This window comes from Colossoma macropomum, unplaced genomic scaffold, assembly GCF_904425465.1.
Source record: "Colossoma macropomum unplaced genomic scaffold, Colossoma_macropomum, whole genome shotgun sequence".
Classification (NCBI taxonomy): domain Eukaryota; kingdom Metazoa; phylum Chordata; class Actinopteri; order Characiformes; family Serrasalmidae; genus Colossoma; species Colossoma macropomum.
In genome coordinates, this window is record NW_023494810.1 from 18,143,830 (window position 1) to 18,160,327 (window position 16,498).

Sequence of the window (16,498 nt, forward strand, 5' to 3'; positions counted from 1 at the left end):
TTACCGAGTTGTCCGTGTAATTCACACCATTATTTTAATCACCCTCTTGGTGCCTGTAATGTAAGTACCATTTTGAAGCACATAAATATCACACCCTGAGAGTGAGCCAACCTTCTCATCAGGGTTTGTTGTAACATGGTGTTGCCTCCGAGCCTCTTAAAGAAAACAATGATATAAGTACATACTGTTGAATTGTGCAATTCTACTTTGAGGTCTAAATAAAAAAAAATACTCCAGCGTTTGATATGACTGCTTTCACTAATCATCTTTTTAATGCATAAATTATTTATTTTGCTTGTAAAGTTGGTTTAAACAACTCAAAACTTCTCAAAATCAATTTCTGAGTCAATTTCTGAGTTAATGTTAAAACAGGTACCTCAGGTTTGTTTCAATTAACCCCATGTGTTAGGTAAGCTGTAACATTTAAATTCATGCCACTTTCATCTGAATTATTCCCAAATGATAGGTACCCGAAGCAAAGATTAACTTTCCCTTTTGTAGGAGAGATGTGTAGCTTGCTTGTTAAAATAGTTTAAAATAGTTTAAAAATAGTTTAGCAGAAATCAAAATGTGTTAGGTTGTGCCCCCCTCTCCCCTGTTTCTTTGAAGGTATGTAGCAACATTTGATAAGAATCAGCAATTCATTTTTTATTGGCTTTCAACACCATGTACGTAATTTGAATATACATGCCAAAAGTGTATATAAGCAGCAGTGTTCAAAGTAATGTTCCTTCCAAGAATTTCTTGTAATTTCAGCTATCCAAAAAGGCGAAATTCATGGCTGATGTGAGAGAATCGGAGAGTTTGGTGGCAAGTTTATCTGTGAAAAAAAAAAAAAAAAACAGAAACAATATCTACCAGTGAACCACAAACATTCAAATCCTGATTACATGGGTGTCTGTGTTCAGATTAACTGCCAACAATTGTGTGAACAAAACAGCAAATTTGCTAGAATGATTAAAAAAATGTGCAAAGCAAGGGAGGTCATGTATTGTACCTGCTCTTTTTTGCTGTTTCTTTCTCTTCTTGCTAGCAGCAAGAAGTGCCTGGCCCTGCTGAAGTGGATCAACATCCAGGATCTCTCTTAAATCCACAGGTTTCGGTGCCTGAGTCTCCACAGCTCCGCCAGATTTTGTTCTCGTTTCTTTGAGCTCTACCGTCATACGTCCAAACTTTAATGAAGGAAGATAAAAACAAATGTGAGGTGTACTTACCTACACTTTATATGATACTTCTTAACATACTAAAATAATATGAAAGTGGAAAAACGATATAGCGATGTACCTCTGGATCCTGATCTGCATCCATAGACTCATTTATTTCTTGCGCATCTGTTTCTTCCTCGACTTCCAATTCTAACTCTGTTGGCTCTTCCTGACCTGCCTGAGTCACTCCTAAGGTAGCCATGCAGAAGCCAATCTCCATATCCACAGAGTTACATTCTAAAACAAACAAAAAACTTCATTATAAAATGTTGTTTAGATAACATTCCTGGGACTCCTAGGAGCAGCCTACCTTTTGACGTGTCTTTTTTCTAACACCTCATAGCATACAGACACACCTGTATGTATGCATGGCCATGTAAATAAAAGATATATTAATATATAATTATTTGTTCAAATAATACAATACGTAAATAAAAACAATTGCAATTACATATTGCAGTTGCAATGTGGATTGCAATATTGCAGAATACAGGCCATTGCTCAGGGTGCTCACAGCACACAGTAAATCATTCAGTGATTGGTCTGACTTATATCTGCTCATCAGTACTGTGGAAGCTGATACCACGATAACAATTAACAAGTGATATACTAGCAGCCCTGATGAACAGGTAGGGCTGCACAATATATTTAGTTGTTAACACAATATTACTTTTTGCAATCATGAGAAACTCCAAAATGCAAAAATGTTCCTAGTGTTGTGTGAGCATCCTGAACCTAATGTTTCCACACGAGGTTCTGTGGTTCTTTGATTAATCAAGGTATTCAAATGACCCAACAAACATACATTTCAGTGAAAATAATGCAAGCCAAGGAATATTACAAGTGCAATACGTAGCAATGCAAACACTAAAATTCTATTCTGCCCTAGTAGTCAGACTAACATGAGTGAAAATGTACCAGCCAAAGTCTCCTGATTGCCCTTCTCCAGTTCATCCCAGTCAAACTCCTTGCCCATCTCAGCAACAATCTCCGCGCTGACGTGTGTGGGTAGTGTGTGTGTTTCTGGAGGGTGTGTGAAGTAGCTGATACGTCCTCTGTAAACAAACAGATGGAAACAATTCAACTACAGCCAGTAGACAGGCTAAACTGAATAAAAAACAATTTACTTAACAAACTTATCCCAAGTTAGCCCACAAATAAATAAATCTCTGCTATTTGCTACATAAGAGTTAGAAGCCATCACCCTTTCCAGTCAACATTTACACGAATGACTATTCCAAAGTCTTAGTATGGATTTAGGTTTCAAGAAAAAATATTTTTTAGGGAGGGCTAAAATAACTAAGTAGATATCAAACAGTCTAAAATGCACTACAGGCCAGAAGAATGGAAGCAATTTCTAATTTATATATTAGAATTTTTTTTTTATCTATCTTAATCTTATCTTCATTTGCTTCATTTTCTAACATATTTATTGGCATCTAGTTTCTCCAAATAAGTTTGTTCTAGAACATTTCATTGGTTTGCAGTGCTGATTTCTAATTCCTTACATTGGGTTTTTGATTTTGTACACACTCCCAAAGTAACACTCCTGTTTGAGTTGATTAAGCCTTCAAAAGTGTCTGAATGGAGCAATCAAGTGGAAATGTTTAAAGCTGCAATAAAACTCTGAGAGGAATCAGCAGGAACCAAGCCTTACAATCAGTTCCTAGGAACACTACTGCTGCATATATTTAGGACCAAACCCATATGTTCTGGCTTAATACACATATTACTGTTATCTCTTGATAAAATTTACTCTTTATAAAACTGTTTTTTTTTTTTACAAAGTTAGTGCTGCTTCCAAACATTTGGCCCATAGTCCAACTCTGTGATGTTAAAGCACATGATGTTTTAAACCCACCCTGTCCAGTCCATTAGGACGCTCTTGGCAGCTTTGTCAATGTCAGGTAAACCACCCTTCCGCAGTTTTCCCTGGCGACGGGCCAGAAGCGCCAGAAACTCCAGAGCAGTGTGAAAGTCTGGAACGCCATAATGCTCCATGATCTACAAACAGCAAAATTAACAAAAAAAACACACCACCAAAGACTTTAGTTAGACTAGACCAACAGCTTACTATTATTTGAATATTTGTGATAATTTGGATCTGTGAAATGAAAGAGTTTATTTAACCCACAGTTTATTTAGTTTATGCAGTCACTAGTCTATCCAGTTTACACGGTCATTAAATGGCCCACATGCAAATTCATCAGCACAGAAAAAAGCTATTTCACTGTTTTGAGACTCTTAACAAACAGCTGCCTCTGAGGGTCTATAAATTGTGAATCATCTTGTGTACAAAAACATAAACATAACCTCATAACATTTCTAATGGATAGATTCCATTAGTGGTAACAGGTAGCCTATCAAATGATAATACTGTATGGTTAAAAACTCTGTTACAGTAACTGCAGTGGGAGGTGGTTTTGCTATTCTTGCAGAGGTATTGTGTGAGGATGAGCTGATCAGCTTCATGGCTTTGGAGATTAATTTTTTTGCCATTTTGCGAAGTGACCTGCTGTTAAATGACAGATTTGGATTCATCTGTGTGGTAGACCTGACCATTAGCACATCATAACCAAAGATATCTCTGTTTCCTGTGTTTGCTAAAATCTGATTTCATTTGCTGTTTGTAGAAACTGTTTTGACTGCATACTAAGCACTGTGTACAAAAACTGCAGATTAAATAAGCCAAACAAAGTTAGCTAGCATTTTATACCTTTGCTGAATCAAACTTTGCCTTTGCTAAACCATCTAAATCTCAATTCACTTGAAACATATGTTATTGTACAACTGGTATTGTGCAGACTGTTCAGCAGAGCTGAACTTTATTAACCATGTTGTCTATGTAGTAACTTTCTGAAGTAAACAAACTAAGAAACCAAATCCACTTCAAGCCTAGTAGACATTAACAGAGACCAGCAAAATCTAACTAAATTATGTCTTTCATTTTACCATAATCCATTTGTTAAAGTGGTTTAACATATTTTATGTACAGAGAGTACAATTAAAAATGTTCCTACAGTCCAAATGCCTGGATGTTGTCAGGCCTCTGGACCAGCCCAAACAAATATCTTGCTTGTGCCATTAGTTCTGTGCAGCCCACAACTTACTAAGAATCAACAATAACTGTGTATTACCTCCAAATTCACAAATGCTTTTGGATTTAGTTCAATTAGTGTCATCAGCCTTTTTGACTATGTCTCTACGCAATTCATAGATGAACCAAGGTAAGCTTACAGATTTCTCAACATAAACCTCACATTAATTCATGTATCAAACAGATAATCAGGCCTGCTCTGGTAAATAATCATGGCCTATTCAACAGCTACATTTTGGAACAACTTACTGATTTGTCTGTCTGAATATGTCTTTAGTAATACAAATACAACTACCTGGTGTAGCAGTTTCCCATCCTGATTACTTACTTATACTGCACTCTTAAAAAAGATGGTTCTTCAAGGGTTCGTTAGTAAAGAAAATGGTTAATGAACCATGAACACTCAAAGAACCCTTTTTGATTAAACGATTAAAGGGTTCTTTGCATTGTAAAAGCGTTCTTCAGATTGATGGAGAATGCACTGTAGATGGTTCTATATAAAACTTTTTTTAAATGGGTTCTGTATAGCACCTTAAAAGGTTCTTCTATTGTTACAAGCTTGACAGCATAACAATAGAGGAACCCTTCTGGGTGCTATATAGAAACCTTTTCAAAAAGCTTCTATATAGAACCATGTATAGCGCATTCTTAAGAACCCTTTCTTGATGCAAAGAACCCTTTAATCCTGCAAAGGGTTCTTTGAGTGTTCTTCGTTTTATATAGAATCCTTATCTTTACTAAAGAACCCTTGAAGAACCATATTTTTAAGAGTGCAGATGTGCTGTATACAGCCAATCTGTTCAGAACAAACCAATTTGTTTTTTATTTTGTTTCTGAGCCCTTCTAAGAATCCTGATCTGGCAGGTAGTTAACAGTCCCCTTCAAGGGATTAGTAACATGCTCTTACTTCTCGGTCACTGTTAACAGAATTGCAGTTAGTAAGGTGATTTTAATGAAAGTACTTGTGATAATATTAAAGGGTTAAAGAATTGAAACAGAAGTTGGAAAAGGGCAAGTAATTACACAAGGAATATACACAGAGGTTCCTGACCAAGGCTATGTTGAGAGAGTGCCACAGGATGAATTGCTGTCACTATGCTCCAAAGTGTGGTATATTCCGCATCATAAGGTATTTCATACAAAGAAAGGAAAGTTTCAAATGGTGTTTGACAGCAGAGGTGTTTAAAGGTACATCTCTCAAATGCTTGCTATAAAAGTATTAATAAGGTTCAGACAAAAAATAATGGCAACCACGGCTGACATACTTTTCACTAAGGTTGCAAATGAACATGCGTTTTTCTTCTATTTTTATGGTGGCCTGATGAGGAACTAAGAGAAAAGCAGTCACCAAGTCACCAGTCCTCACCAAGTTGTGCCAGTTATGCTTTGAAACAGACGTTATTTACAACAACAGGAGTTATTTTCCCCGAGAGGCGATTGAAACAGTCCACAAAATTTGAAATGGACTCCAAAAACTGAGCGTAGCCATAGTTCAGGCAGGCTAGCTGTCCACACAGAACAGACGGCTAGTTCTGTGTTCGTAAATGAGAAACAAACCAAGTGGTTCAAAGTGAGTTACACAACACTATTCCAGACAATCAGCAACAGGAGGCATTCTCGCTCATGCACAGGACAGAGGGAAGAGTTGGGGCCATGAGCTAGAGACCTGCGCAGGACTGTTTTTTAGCCTGCTCCCACCCGTTCCTGCAGAAAATCGGAATCATTTTTCCCGCTCCCGCCCTCAAGTGAAACAATTTGTTATTTACAACAACAGGAGTTATTTTCCCCGAGAGGCGATTGAAACAGTCCACGAAAAGGTATGCAGAAATTTGAAATGGACTCTGAGCGTAGCCATAGTTCAGACAGGCTAGCTGTCCACATAGAACAGACGGCCCACTCCCACCCTCAAGCGAAACAATTTGTCCCGTTCCCGCCTGCGCACATCCAATATCTGACACAGTCTAATCACAAAAACATTATCTTCTGGTGAAATAACCGGCAGTCATGGTCATCAGGCTCACTGTGAAGTAACTTCACCAAATGCCATTTATTCCCCGTAAACACAAAGCAGGTATTAAACCACAGGGTTTATTTTTGGTGTTCCGCTGGGCATCTGTGGCCATCAAACTGAAGGCTCCGCCATCTCTCTAACGTGTGATTCACACACACTACCTCTGCGTGGCCTGAGTGATGCGGCAGCGCAAGCGCTACAGCTCGGACGCACCGTCCTTCCATATTTACAGCGTTTGTGCTGTGGAGCGGAGCAGCGAGAAATATATACTGACATTCTTGTTTCCAGACGGATAAATGGTAACATCAATCACTCTGCTCAACAAGTATATATTTTATAAATGTACACGGTTTATTTGTTCGTCTTGGACAGCATTTGTACTTGTGATTAGGCAAGTTTCAAGCCTGGTGGACCAATCGTGAGATCTGTTTGCAGCACGGAATGTTTTGCTAGCATTTCATCATAAATTACATAAAAATTGCTTTTTTAAGTTTTTATATGGTCTTCTGTTTAATTTTCATAGATTTTCATGGCTTATTTCAGTGTATTTAGCTGCGTGATGCGCACCGTGTGCAGAAAAAACTGCCCCGGGTCTAGTCCATCAGTGCTTAACACGCGCAGCCTGTTTGAAAGCACAGACCACTTACCATGGGCACCGAAATGAAAAGCAAGACTTTCTGTGTTGCTCATGCCACGCAAAAGCTGTATGTGTGACCTATGGGAATTTCACGAGATCGGTTGCTCGAGAATGACTGTTTTACTGTTATATTGTTTACATTTATGATTTAGTGATCGTTCTACTTTATTTAGGCTACTCATTAATTTGCGGAATTTCTCTTCATGCGTGCTTCTGCCCACTCCTGCCTGAATTCCAGCCCGCAACACTGAAAATTAGACCCACGCCGCAAGATATTGTGCAGGGTCCCCCAGGTCCTGCGGGAATCCGTGGTGGTGCAATCCTCTACTATATGCTAAACTCCACGCATCATCAAAAAGTAGAGATTGCCAAGAAACAACCAAAGAGGAAAACACCAGCAGAACAAAGATTGAGAAAGAAGGTTTTACATCAGGCAAAGGCGTTTCAATGGTGGAGAGACCTCCTGAGAGTTGACAAGGCTGAAGTTGGCTTCCTATTTGATAAGATGAGGCACCAGAATGTAACTGCTGCACCACTGAAGGTGGACAGGGAAAATTCTGCTTCATCGAGAGTTGAACAGCATGAAAAGGGATGAGGACACAGGTGTGAAACATTAACTTACTTTTGCTATTTCACAGAACCAATAGGTCACTGTTTTGTCTCATTTGCTAACGTTTGTGATAGCAACTGGTTAGCTTTGCAGCAACACTTGTAGAGACTAGTGGGTTTACTAAACCACAACCTAGCTAACGTCAGTTACATTACTTGCTGTGTCTCTGTTGGCTCTAACCTTAAATCATAATATTTGTCTGTACAATGTTTGCAAAGCGTTTTATGGCCATGAAAATCTAACAAAACAAGTTTGCTAGCTCAGTGTCATTTACCTTGGCAATGCGTGTCCCAAAGAATTTGGGGGCAGAACTTCTGAATGAACCCTGAAGGGAAGGGTGTAATTGTTTTGCTGTTGAGTTCAAATATCAACCATCATTCTCCAGAATCATATACTCTGCCTTTAAGGTGCTTTAGCCTGCCCATTCTCATGCTTCCTCTGCAAGCCATTTTGAAACCTGTCTCCAGCCCAACTCCTCCTTTGTGCTGGGTCTGACTTACTCAGCTTCATGTTGTCATTGATGCCTGCACTGTTCTGTGCCCTGGGTCTTTCTACTGCTCTCCCTGCCTTAAGAGGAAAGGAAGGGCAGGAAGATCCCAGACAAACAAAATATTTTCTTTGACGAAGTAGTCCTGACTGAAATACATGTGCTTGTTGGAATTTTAGCCCATCTAAACTCACATCTGTCAAGCAGTGCCTTAGAGGATTGTTTATGATACCAATAACATCATTATATAAATTAATAAAATAATTTCAGATTTCTTAAGACATATGTAGCTACCTGTTTTTTACTGCAGCGTCTTAATATGGCTTCAATGGCTGGGACTGGATCCACCAACTGTTCGATCTTCACACAGTTCCGCAGGATCATCGCAGCATCACTGGTTGACGTTGCCATAACAATTCCAGGACAGTCCAGCAGTTTGATGTGTTTGTCTAAATGTACCTCCTGTAGACACCTGAAAACAACATATAACACACATTTAGAAAAATTAAAAAAACAAAATCTCTGAATACACAATAACAATCAGTGATGGTTTCTACTCACTTTGTTACTCCAGGAGTTGCTCCTACACTGCATGCTCGTGCCCGCTTCAAACTGTTAATTAAACTGCTCTTTCCAACATTAGGAAAACCTAAAGAAATTCATGAGGGCACCGCTGTGAGAAATGATAGTGTATGCTCTGAGAAAAATACATTTTTCCCCCTTTCCCACTCCAAATGCTGTTGTCAGGTAAGACGTGCAGTGTCCAAAGGTTGCTAGTTAGTTTTGTACTGGAGCTACAAGGCTAATGTATGAAAGCATATCAATATCAAGATCGCCATCTGCTAATGTAAGAACAGTTATAAATTCGACCACCATGTTTTCAGATAAAGCCTTTTCCGCTGAGCGTGGCTAATTAGCATGGTGCAAACTGCATACCTAAATGATCATACACTTGTCTAAAGACAAATCATTTAAGAAATCTTAAAAACTTGCTCATGTGGTTGACAACTCTGTATGATACAATGTAATCAATAAAAATTGGACAAACCTTGCTAAAATCAGTAGGAGCAGCCTAGTAGTACATAAGCAACCGGCAACAGCACCACCCACTGTGCCACCGTGTCACCCTTTTTTATGATCAGTTAAATGCAAATTTTAATAATTTTATTTACGTTTTTATTTAAGTAAAAGTATTGATCCCTTCACTTTTTACAGAAACAAAAAACAACAACCACTTTATTACTTTTGAAAAAATGTAATGGGTTAGATTTTTGATGCAGTATGACACTCACCCACCACTCCAACAGTTATGGTGGTTTTGATGTCCTGGCTGCGGCAGTAGTTTCCCAGCAGCTTCATTAGACATTCGGCCCCCACACACGCACTGGAGCCAAGCAGCTCAGGTGTGGCCTGGGTTACTGGCACATGGCTTCGCTTCTGTAGAAGAGACCACCAAACAGCAGCTGATTAAATAAATAATTCCATTGTTACACAGTAGAATTGAACATGGGCATCAGCAGATTGATGTAATATCTTTTTTGACAACTCAAGACCCTGTCTATATCTCTGTGTCTAACTAGAGACATCATATTTGTTACTTTTAACACAATCAGTGTGGTATCTTATTTCATACAAATGGTGTAAAAAAATGTAGTGATAGTTCAATACGTGTGGTAACATTTAAAGGCCTAGCACAGTATTTTTTCTTCCTTACTTAAAATGTTACCAGGAAGTATGTGATTATCTTTATACTTCTGCTTCAGTCCAACATTTATTGGGCATTACAGAGTGCATAAAATGACCTCTACATTTTAAATTTTTCTTTGTGTACTGCCCCCTAAACACCGTTTAGGAATTACACTTTATCTGGCATGATCTAAGATGTCACAGGTAACATTATTTGACAATAGCAAATCATAAGCTATTTTGTGGTGTATATTCAACCGTGAAATCAACTGACCCTCCCACACTTCACATGCTCTGCATCACTCTACTTGACTAACCTTCTAGTTACCAGGAGTTGGCACTCATTAATGCTCAGCTTTTGGACGTAAGAGGAAGAATGATCACTCACTCAATTCTATTCCAAATAATCTGACCAAATTAAAATGGCTCAGTTTTCTTTCTGCAGTTGAAGTGACACCCAGTACAATCAGCACAACTGATTTTAAAATTGGGCTCAGGACAGCTCTGGACTTGCCAGCTGACTCAAGCTGAAAGGAACAGTTTTCCCGACACTTACTGGAGGCAATATGGATGATAAGAAAGTAAATTTTTACTTTCTTTACTTTTAAATAACAGTCACTGTTTTCATTTCACCCTCTATTCAGTAATGCAGAGAGCAATGAGAATGTAGCAAAATGTGCAGGCCAACGTTAGCTAATTTTGTTATCTAGCTAATTTAACATTAGCATCAACATTAGCTACCTGTCATCAAATATTTTGCATCTAAGATGCAAGACAGCTACAAATTTATTTTTATAATTTTATATGATAAGAGACATTGACATTTTTTAAATTGTCAATAAGCACTGACTTCCCCATGTTTAACTCCCGCCGTGTATAGATAAAACCTGTTAGGTAGACCTGGTTAACCAGCCAGATAAAAGCTAGCTATCTAATGTTTGTTAACAGCTGAGTCTCAGTCACGATGATTAAAAAGTGGCAAATCTAATTCTCTGGAAAACGACTGTAAAATTGATCAATATGTAAGAAATGCACAGATAATACCGCTCTACGTTGTTAAATACAAACTGTGGCATCCTCTAATGCAATAGCCTCTGTGCAATCACGGTGGGTATTCAGCCATTCAGAGACCCCTAAGAGCCTTTCTTCCATTGTCTATAGGGCACCTGCCTCCCCCAAAAAGGGAGATAGCATGCCAGTCATCAAATCATTTTGGAGTTACAAGTTTACAGTTAGCAATATGAGGCTGAAGTTTGCTTCAAATTTGCCAGCTTCTTGTTCCAATTTTCCCATTCCACCTCAAAGGATACAGCAGTTACTATAATATTTGCTGCACCATTTAAGGTGAAACAGGAGAATTTAAACAAGAAGCTGGCAGGTGGAAGCCAACATCAACTTTGTGTTAACAATGTACACAGAGTCTGTCAATCATCCCGCTGTGGTCCACATCCACACAGCAAAATGATAAAAGGCACCTGAGAAAAAAGAAAATATAAAACACTACTTTTAAATGTCATTATTGGGGAAAAAAGAGAAAGTAATTGAGATATATGAAATTGTTTGCAGAAATATTTTTCACAGATTTAAAAAAAAAAACAAAACAAAAAAAAACCTTAAACCCTACAGGTCTGCACTTTAATTTCTCACATTTATAACTACATTACTTACACATTTGTTTCACATTGGAATACTGAATAATACACTAGCTACTACATGAGAAGTCTTGAGATTAATAACCTAATAGTAATTCTAGACTTTAAGGGGTTAAGATTTTATGCCCTTACACAAGTATACTCATGCTCACCAAGTTCTTGTTCTGCTGCTGTGTTGATGCTTTGAAGGCCACAGTGGGGAATTCATTGCGAAGATACTTAATCCACTTTTCCACAATGTCCTTGGGCACCAAGTCTTAAAGAATATAAATATTTAGAAACTTTTAAACATTTGCTATTTCTCCTTCTTGTATTTAATGTTTTCGCCTGATGCGAACTTGCCATGTCAATCAGTTAATTTTTACATAACAATTTTCAAGCCACTCTTTATCTCTAAAAAATTAAACAAAGCTTTTTACTGTGCCTTCATACTGTATTCCACAAATAGACTGTATGGACTGGGGAGTGAATGACATGGCTGGAAATTTTAACAAAGTTCATATACCACCAACTCAACTTTTAAAAACAGCATGAATATTTGGGTTTGATATTATCTGAGCACCTTAATGTCTATTTCAAATTCCCAGCATACATGTTTATGGCATGTTTATTCCCATTTTATGGCTGGTTTAATCTGGTTCCAGCTTACCAATTTTATTAAGGACAAGAACAACTTTTTTGTTTGTTCCACTCTGGACCACAGCCTGCTCAACCTGTGGACAGCGACAGCCTAAAGGATCTCTGGCATCCAGAACTTCCAAAATAACGTCAGCAGCTTCAATCACCTGCTCAGACATCACCAATTAACAAAACAATAAAATTTCAAAGCCAACAAATTAAGGACTGACAATATTATAAACATGAATCAGTCAAATCCAGGTCAGATACATAAAGCACTTACTTTTTTAAATTCTCTGTAGTATGCCTTCCGTGAATTCTCATTTTCAAAATTGACATGCTTTTCTAAATTCTGCATTTCTATTTCCTGCACACATAAAAGCAGAAAGCACAAAGGATAAGTGTATTAACAGGTGCCATCAGAATATGTATAGTTTCAGTCATTACTTCAAACTAAATAAGCTGTTTATCAGAATATTCCATAAATAAATGATTAATTTAAAACCAAGTTAAAGTTTCACCAATTTTCATTTGAAATATTACATGAACAGTTATGTGCAATGAAGGAGAGAAAGAAAAAAGAAAGAATATAAAAAAAAAAGAGCTGGTACACCTTTGTATTATTGGAAGCACAGTGGCAAGGCAGATTGAGGACAAGCAGTATTCATGTGTTTCATTAAAAGCAAGAGAAGTGGCTTAGGGATATCATAAGAACTATCAAATTAATACACACAATTCTGCTTATACACACAGATCCATCTGTTCACAATAGTTAGATTCATGTTTTTCTCTGCTATTCAAAAAAATTGTCTCCCACACAAATCACTGAGCTTTCAACTTGCTTTAAAACAAATGCTATACACAGTGTTGGTGTGGTTTAATTGGTTGGGTATCGCACTGTTAAATAGACATAAATAAAGCAGCTGCCACTTACACCAACATCATATTGTTGACCTACGAAGTCATATATTATTCCAGAGTTTGATTCAAGGGCAAGAGCATGTGTATTTCAAGGACTTTCTACATGTCTCTGGTCAGAGGAATCAAAAACAGTCAAAACAAAATAAAGCCAGAATCCAGTAACTGCAAAGTTTAAGTACACATTCTTTTACTCCACCTGGCTTTGGCCACATTTTACTGTCTTTGTTGTCACCATCTCAACAAAGAAAGACTAATCATTGCACTCAAATTATAGTACTGAAATCCTACATTAATTTTTAAGGTCAACATGAATCAGAAATCACATTTCATTTTCCTTCCGTACCGTGGCATGTTTATGTGGCATCAGAGTCTCCAAACCAGAGCTAAGTTTGCTCGATGAAAGGTGGGGTAAAAGAATGGGAAGGTGAAACACCCACAGGTGCACAGTGAAAACTCAGAACTCAGAATAGGCAGGAAAGAGACTCTACACTTTTATCAAAAATCATTTAAAACAGAAATGTTGCCTTTTAAATGGTATGGTATGATAAATCATGCTTAAAATGACCAGGAACACAACGTCAATGCTAATTTCACGTTTACTTTAAAGGGTGTACTCTGCCAAGACGGACACTGACCCTTTTGTCGAAGCCTCTCTGTCGTTGCTGGATGTCTTTTTGGAAGCTGTCAAGACTTCTTCTCTTCATGAGCTCCCTCTCTCTGGACAACTTCTGCCTCTCCTGCTGCTCTTCCAGCTGAGACAATCAACAACACTAACTTTACAGGCATAGTTTATATCACTTACAAAAAACTAACAACCTCTAAATTTATCTTATACCCATTTGCTCTACAATCTACAAAATGTTTCATAAACTTAGGTTCTATAAACTATTAATTTGCATCTTACCCTTTTTTGTCTGAGCTCATCTTGTTTTTGGTGGTGTTCTTTAAAGGCTCGGACATTAGGCAGACCAGGATCTCTTCTGCCTCCTTGAGAGTTTGTCTGCTGTCCATCTTTAGCCTTTAAAAAGACGAATTTCCAACATGATGCAGATTGTTCATTTAGGTGTCTACTCCTACTTCCATATGTATACAGTTGAATAATGACAGCAATGGCCTGCAGTGATGGACCACACGAATTAAATCGTTGTTTTTTCCCCACCCGTATTCGCATTAGTCCCGCCCTCCTGTGCTGGGAATGGCTCGTAGCATCTTGCCCTCCTGTATTAGGACTGGACTGTTAAGCTGTATGAGGTGAGCATACCTGCGGTCCTGGAGAGCCGGTGTCCAGCACAATTTGGTGATTTACCTGCTCAAACTCATATGTTAACTGCCAGGTTTAGTGGGTGTGTTTGAGTAAGGCAACCATAAAGCTGTCCTGGACACTGGCCCTCTAGGACCAGAGCAGTGGACCCATGCGGTACGACATTCTACAACGCGTCCAGGAGGGCGTGGCTTGTCGGAATAGATGTGGGGAACAACAACAGCTACGGACAAGCTAGTAACTTTAGCTACATACCTTTTTGCCACAAAATCCGAGCCGCTTCGCTCGTTTCTGTTCTGTAGCAGAGTTAGACAGAATGGTCATACTGATGTAATATCACGTTCCTATTACGTCGAACTGAAAATTTAAATTGGCGTTCTTATACTCACTCGCTTTGGACATGAACGCACGTGTGTCAAGACCAGCAGCAGCAGTGGAGTGAAGCAGAGACAAGCTGCTACCGCACTTCAGCATAAAAGTCCTAATGTACGAAAATACGTTTATCCACTTCCTATGTGAATTTTAAATTTGCTTTAGTTAACAATAAAAGTTGTAATAAAAGTTGCATTCTGGCAAACATTTGAGTTTAATATATGATGTGTTGTGTTATGTACAGTATTGTGCAAAGGTCAGAGACCACACCTTTGTTTAATTTTCTCTTACTCATTTTTTTTGTCAGTAAAAAAAACAATAACTATACAATAACTAACAATAACATAATAGATAAAATAACTAACAATAACATAATAGATAAAATACATATCAATTTATACATTATAATACGTATATAATATAAAATTTATCAGTTTACTTTTGTGCACCTCATTGCCAATTTCAAGGAGAATACCATCAATTTCTACAAAAAAACGAAAAACAAAAAAAAAACTGCACAATCAAGAGGTCAAGATGTAAACAATGTCATGCAGAGTGGTTTCAACAAAATAGTAGTCTATAGAGCTGAACACCGACCGCCCACTTTTTCTGCGGCTATGGTTGCAAGTAAAAATCAGTTAATTCAGTTAATTCTCACCATAGACATTTCTAAAAATCCTTATATAGAGTTTGAAGCACTCAACTGAACCAATATGAGATAAATCAGGACATTATACAAATGAAATCGGAGAAAAAAAGGCGTTTAAAGTTTTAACAGTCTGAAGGGAAATTTGGAATGTGGAAAAATGGATTTTATAAGGCTTCGAATGTGGCTCAGCCAATCAGATTTTAGGACCAGAACTATCCATTTTACAATAAATAAATAAATGACAGTTGTAGCTGTACAGCGAGCTAACCGCTAACCGCTAACCTGTGAAGAGAGAGTCTGATGGAAAAAGAGAGCAAGTTTAAAGACACTAAATAACGAATTAGCTGAGTTAAATTCATATTGTAAATAAGTGTTGTCCATGTGACTATTTAAAGATCCAAATGGCAACTGGTGAAGACTTTAACTAGCCAGTTTGGTGAATTTAAATTCATTCTATGGCTAACCTCGTTAGATTTAGTTAGCTAGTTAACCTAGCTAGTTAGCATTAGCATTAGCTATCTAACTGACAGTTGAATTTTATTACTTAACTGAAGAAGATAAACGTAGTTTGTAGTCATAAAAAGGAAAAGTATAGCTTTAGCTATGTTTATATTTTACTGCCTATTTTATTTCTGCTTACTGCTTTCTATATTAGCAGCTTAATTACTTATTCGATTTTTCCTTTCCACCTTAAATAGTGCAGCAGTTTTATTATGGCACATGTACAAGTGCCAGAATGGAAGTTAACTTTTGCATGACTTAAAGTGTAACAGAAAAGACCGCCAGAAAAAAATTTAAAAAGAAAGGAAAAAAACGAAAGATATTGTGGGTTACATAGTTTATGGCTCCATTCAATTTTTTTCAAATCTGAATTTGGGTAATGTTAATCAAGTTGCATATCTTTAGGATTATTGAGATGTTTTGATATTGAGACAGTTTTAATATTTACAGTTGAGCTGTCACTTTGAGCTGGCTGCAAAAAACAGATGGAAAAGATAAAGGTAGTCTGCAAAGTGTTCTGTTTCTGCATATTAATAATAATATTAAAAGTAATACATTTTATGGATGAGCTAAAAGTTATTGTCATTGATTTAAAAAAGTTTGTATATTATTACATTATCACTGTAATTATTTAGTAAAACATTTATTAGGATCAAGTGTATTATTGGTTCCTGCAACAAAAAAATCGGTTTGAATATACATTACAGTGTAATGAGAATCAAGTCTGCGTACAGAATACGACAAAGTTAGAATAAGCCTATAATTGCATTTTCATATACCTCCCTACACTC

At 37.4% G+C, this 16,498-nt stretch overlaps 1 protein-coding gene across 1 annotated transcript; it reads right to left on the bottom strand.

Moving 5' to 3' along the window:
* Positions 1-627: 627 nt before the first annotated feature.
* Positions 628-14,652, bottom strand: gnl3l (guanine nucleotide binding protein-like 3 (nucleolar)-like). The gene is made up of 15 exons (XM_036559093.1): positions 14,575-14,652; positions 14,441-14,481; positions 13,829-13,942; positions 13,560-13,676; positions 12,287-12,370; positions 12,035-12,170; positions 11,538-11,641; positions 9,340-9,484; positions 8,609-8,696; positions 8,342-8,519; positions 3,067-3,209; positions 2,124-2,260; positions 1,285-1,442; positions 998-1,172; positions 628-820 (listed from the first exon to the last, which is right to left on the bottom strand). The coding sequence occupies exons 1-15, from the start codon at positions 14,585-14,587 to the stop codon at positions 753-755; spliced, it is 1,701 nt and encodes a 566-aa protein (XP_036414986.1). The 5' UTR covers positions 14,588-14,652; the 3' UTR covers positions 628-752.
* Between the last annotated feature and the right edge of the window lie 1,846 nt (positions 14,653-16,498).

Bases quoted from the DNA above. Each gene is read 5' to 3' on its own strand.
- gnl3l (XM_036559093.1), bottom strand. The intron at 12,371-13,559 runs GTCAGTGTCCGT...TTATGTGTGCAG, and splicing joins AGAGAGGCTTCGACAAAAGG to GAAATAGAAATGCAGAATTT. The intron at 1,173-1,284 runs GTACATCGCTAT...CCTTCATTAAAG, and splicing joins ATGCAGATCAGGATCCAGAG to TTTGGACGTATGACGGTAGA.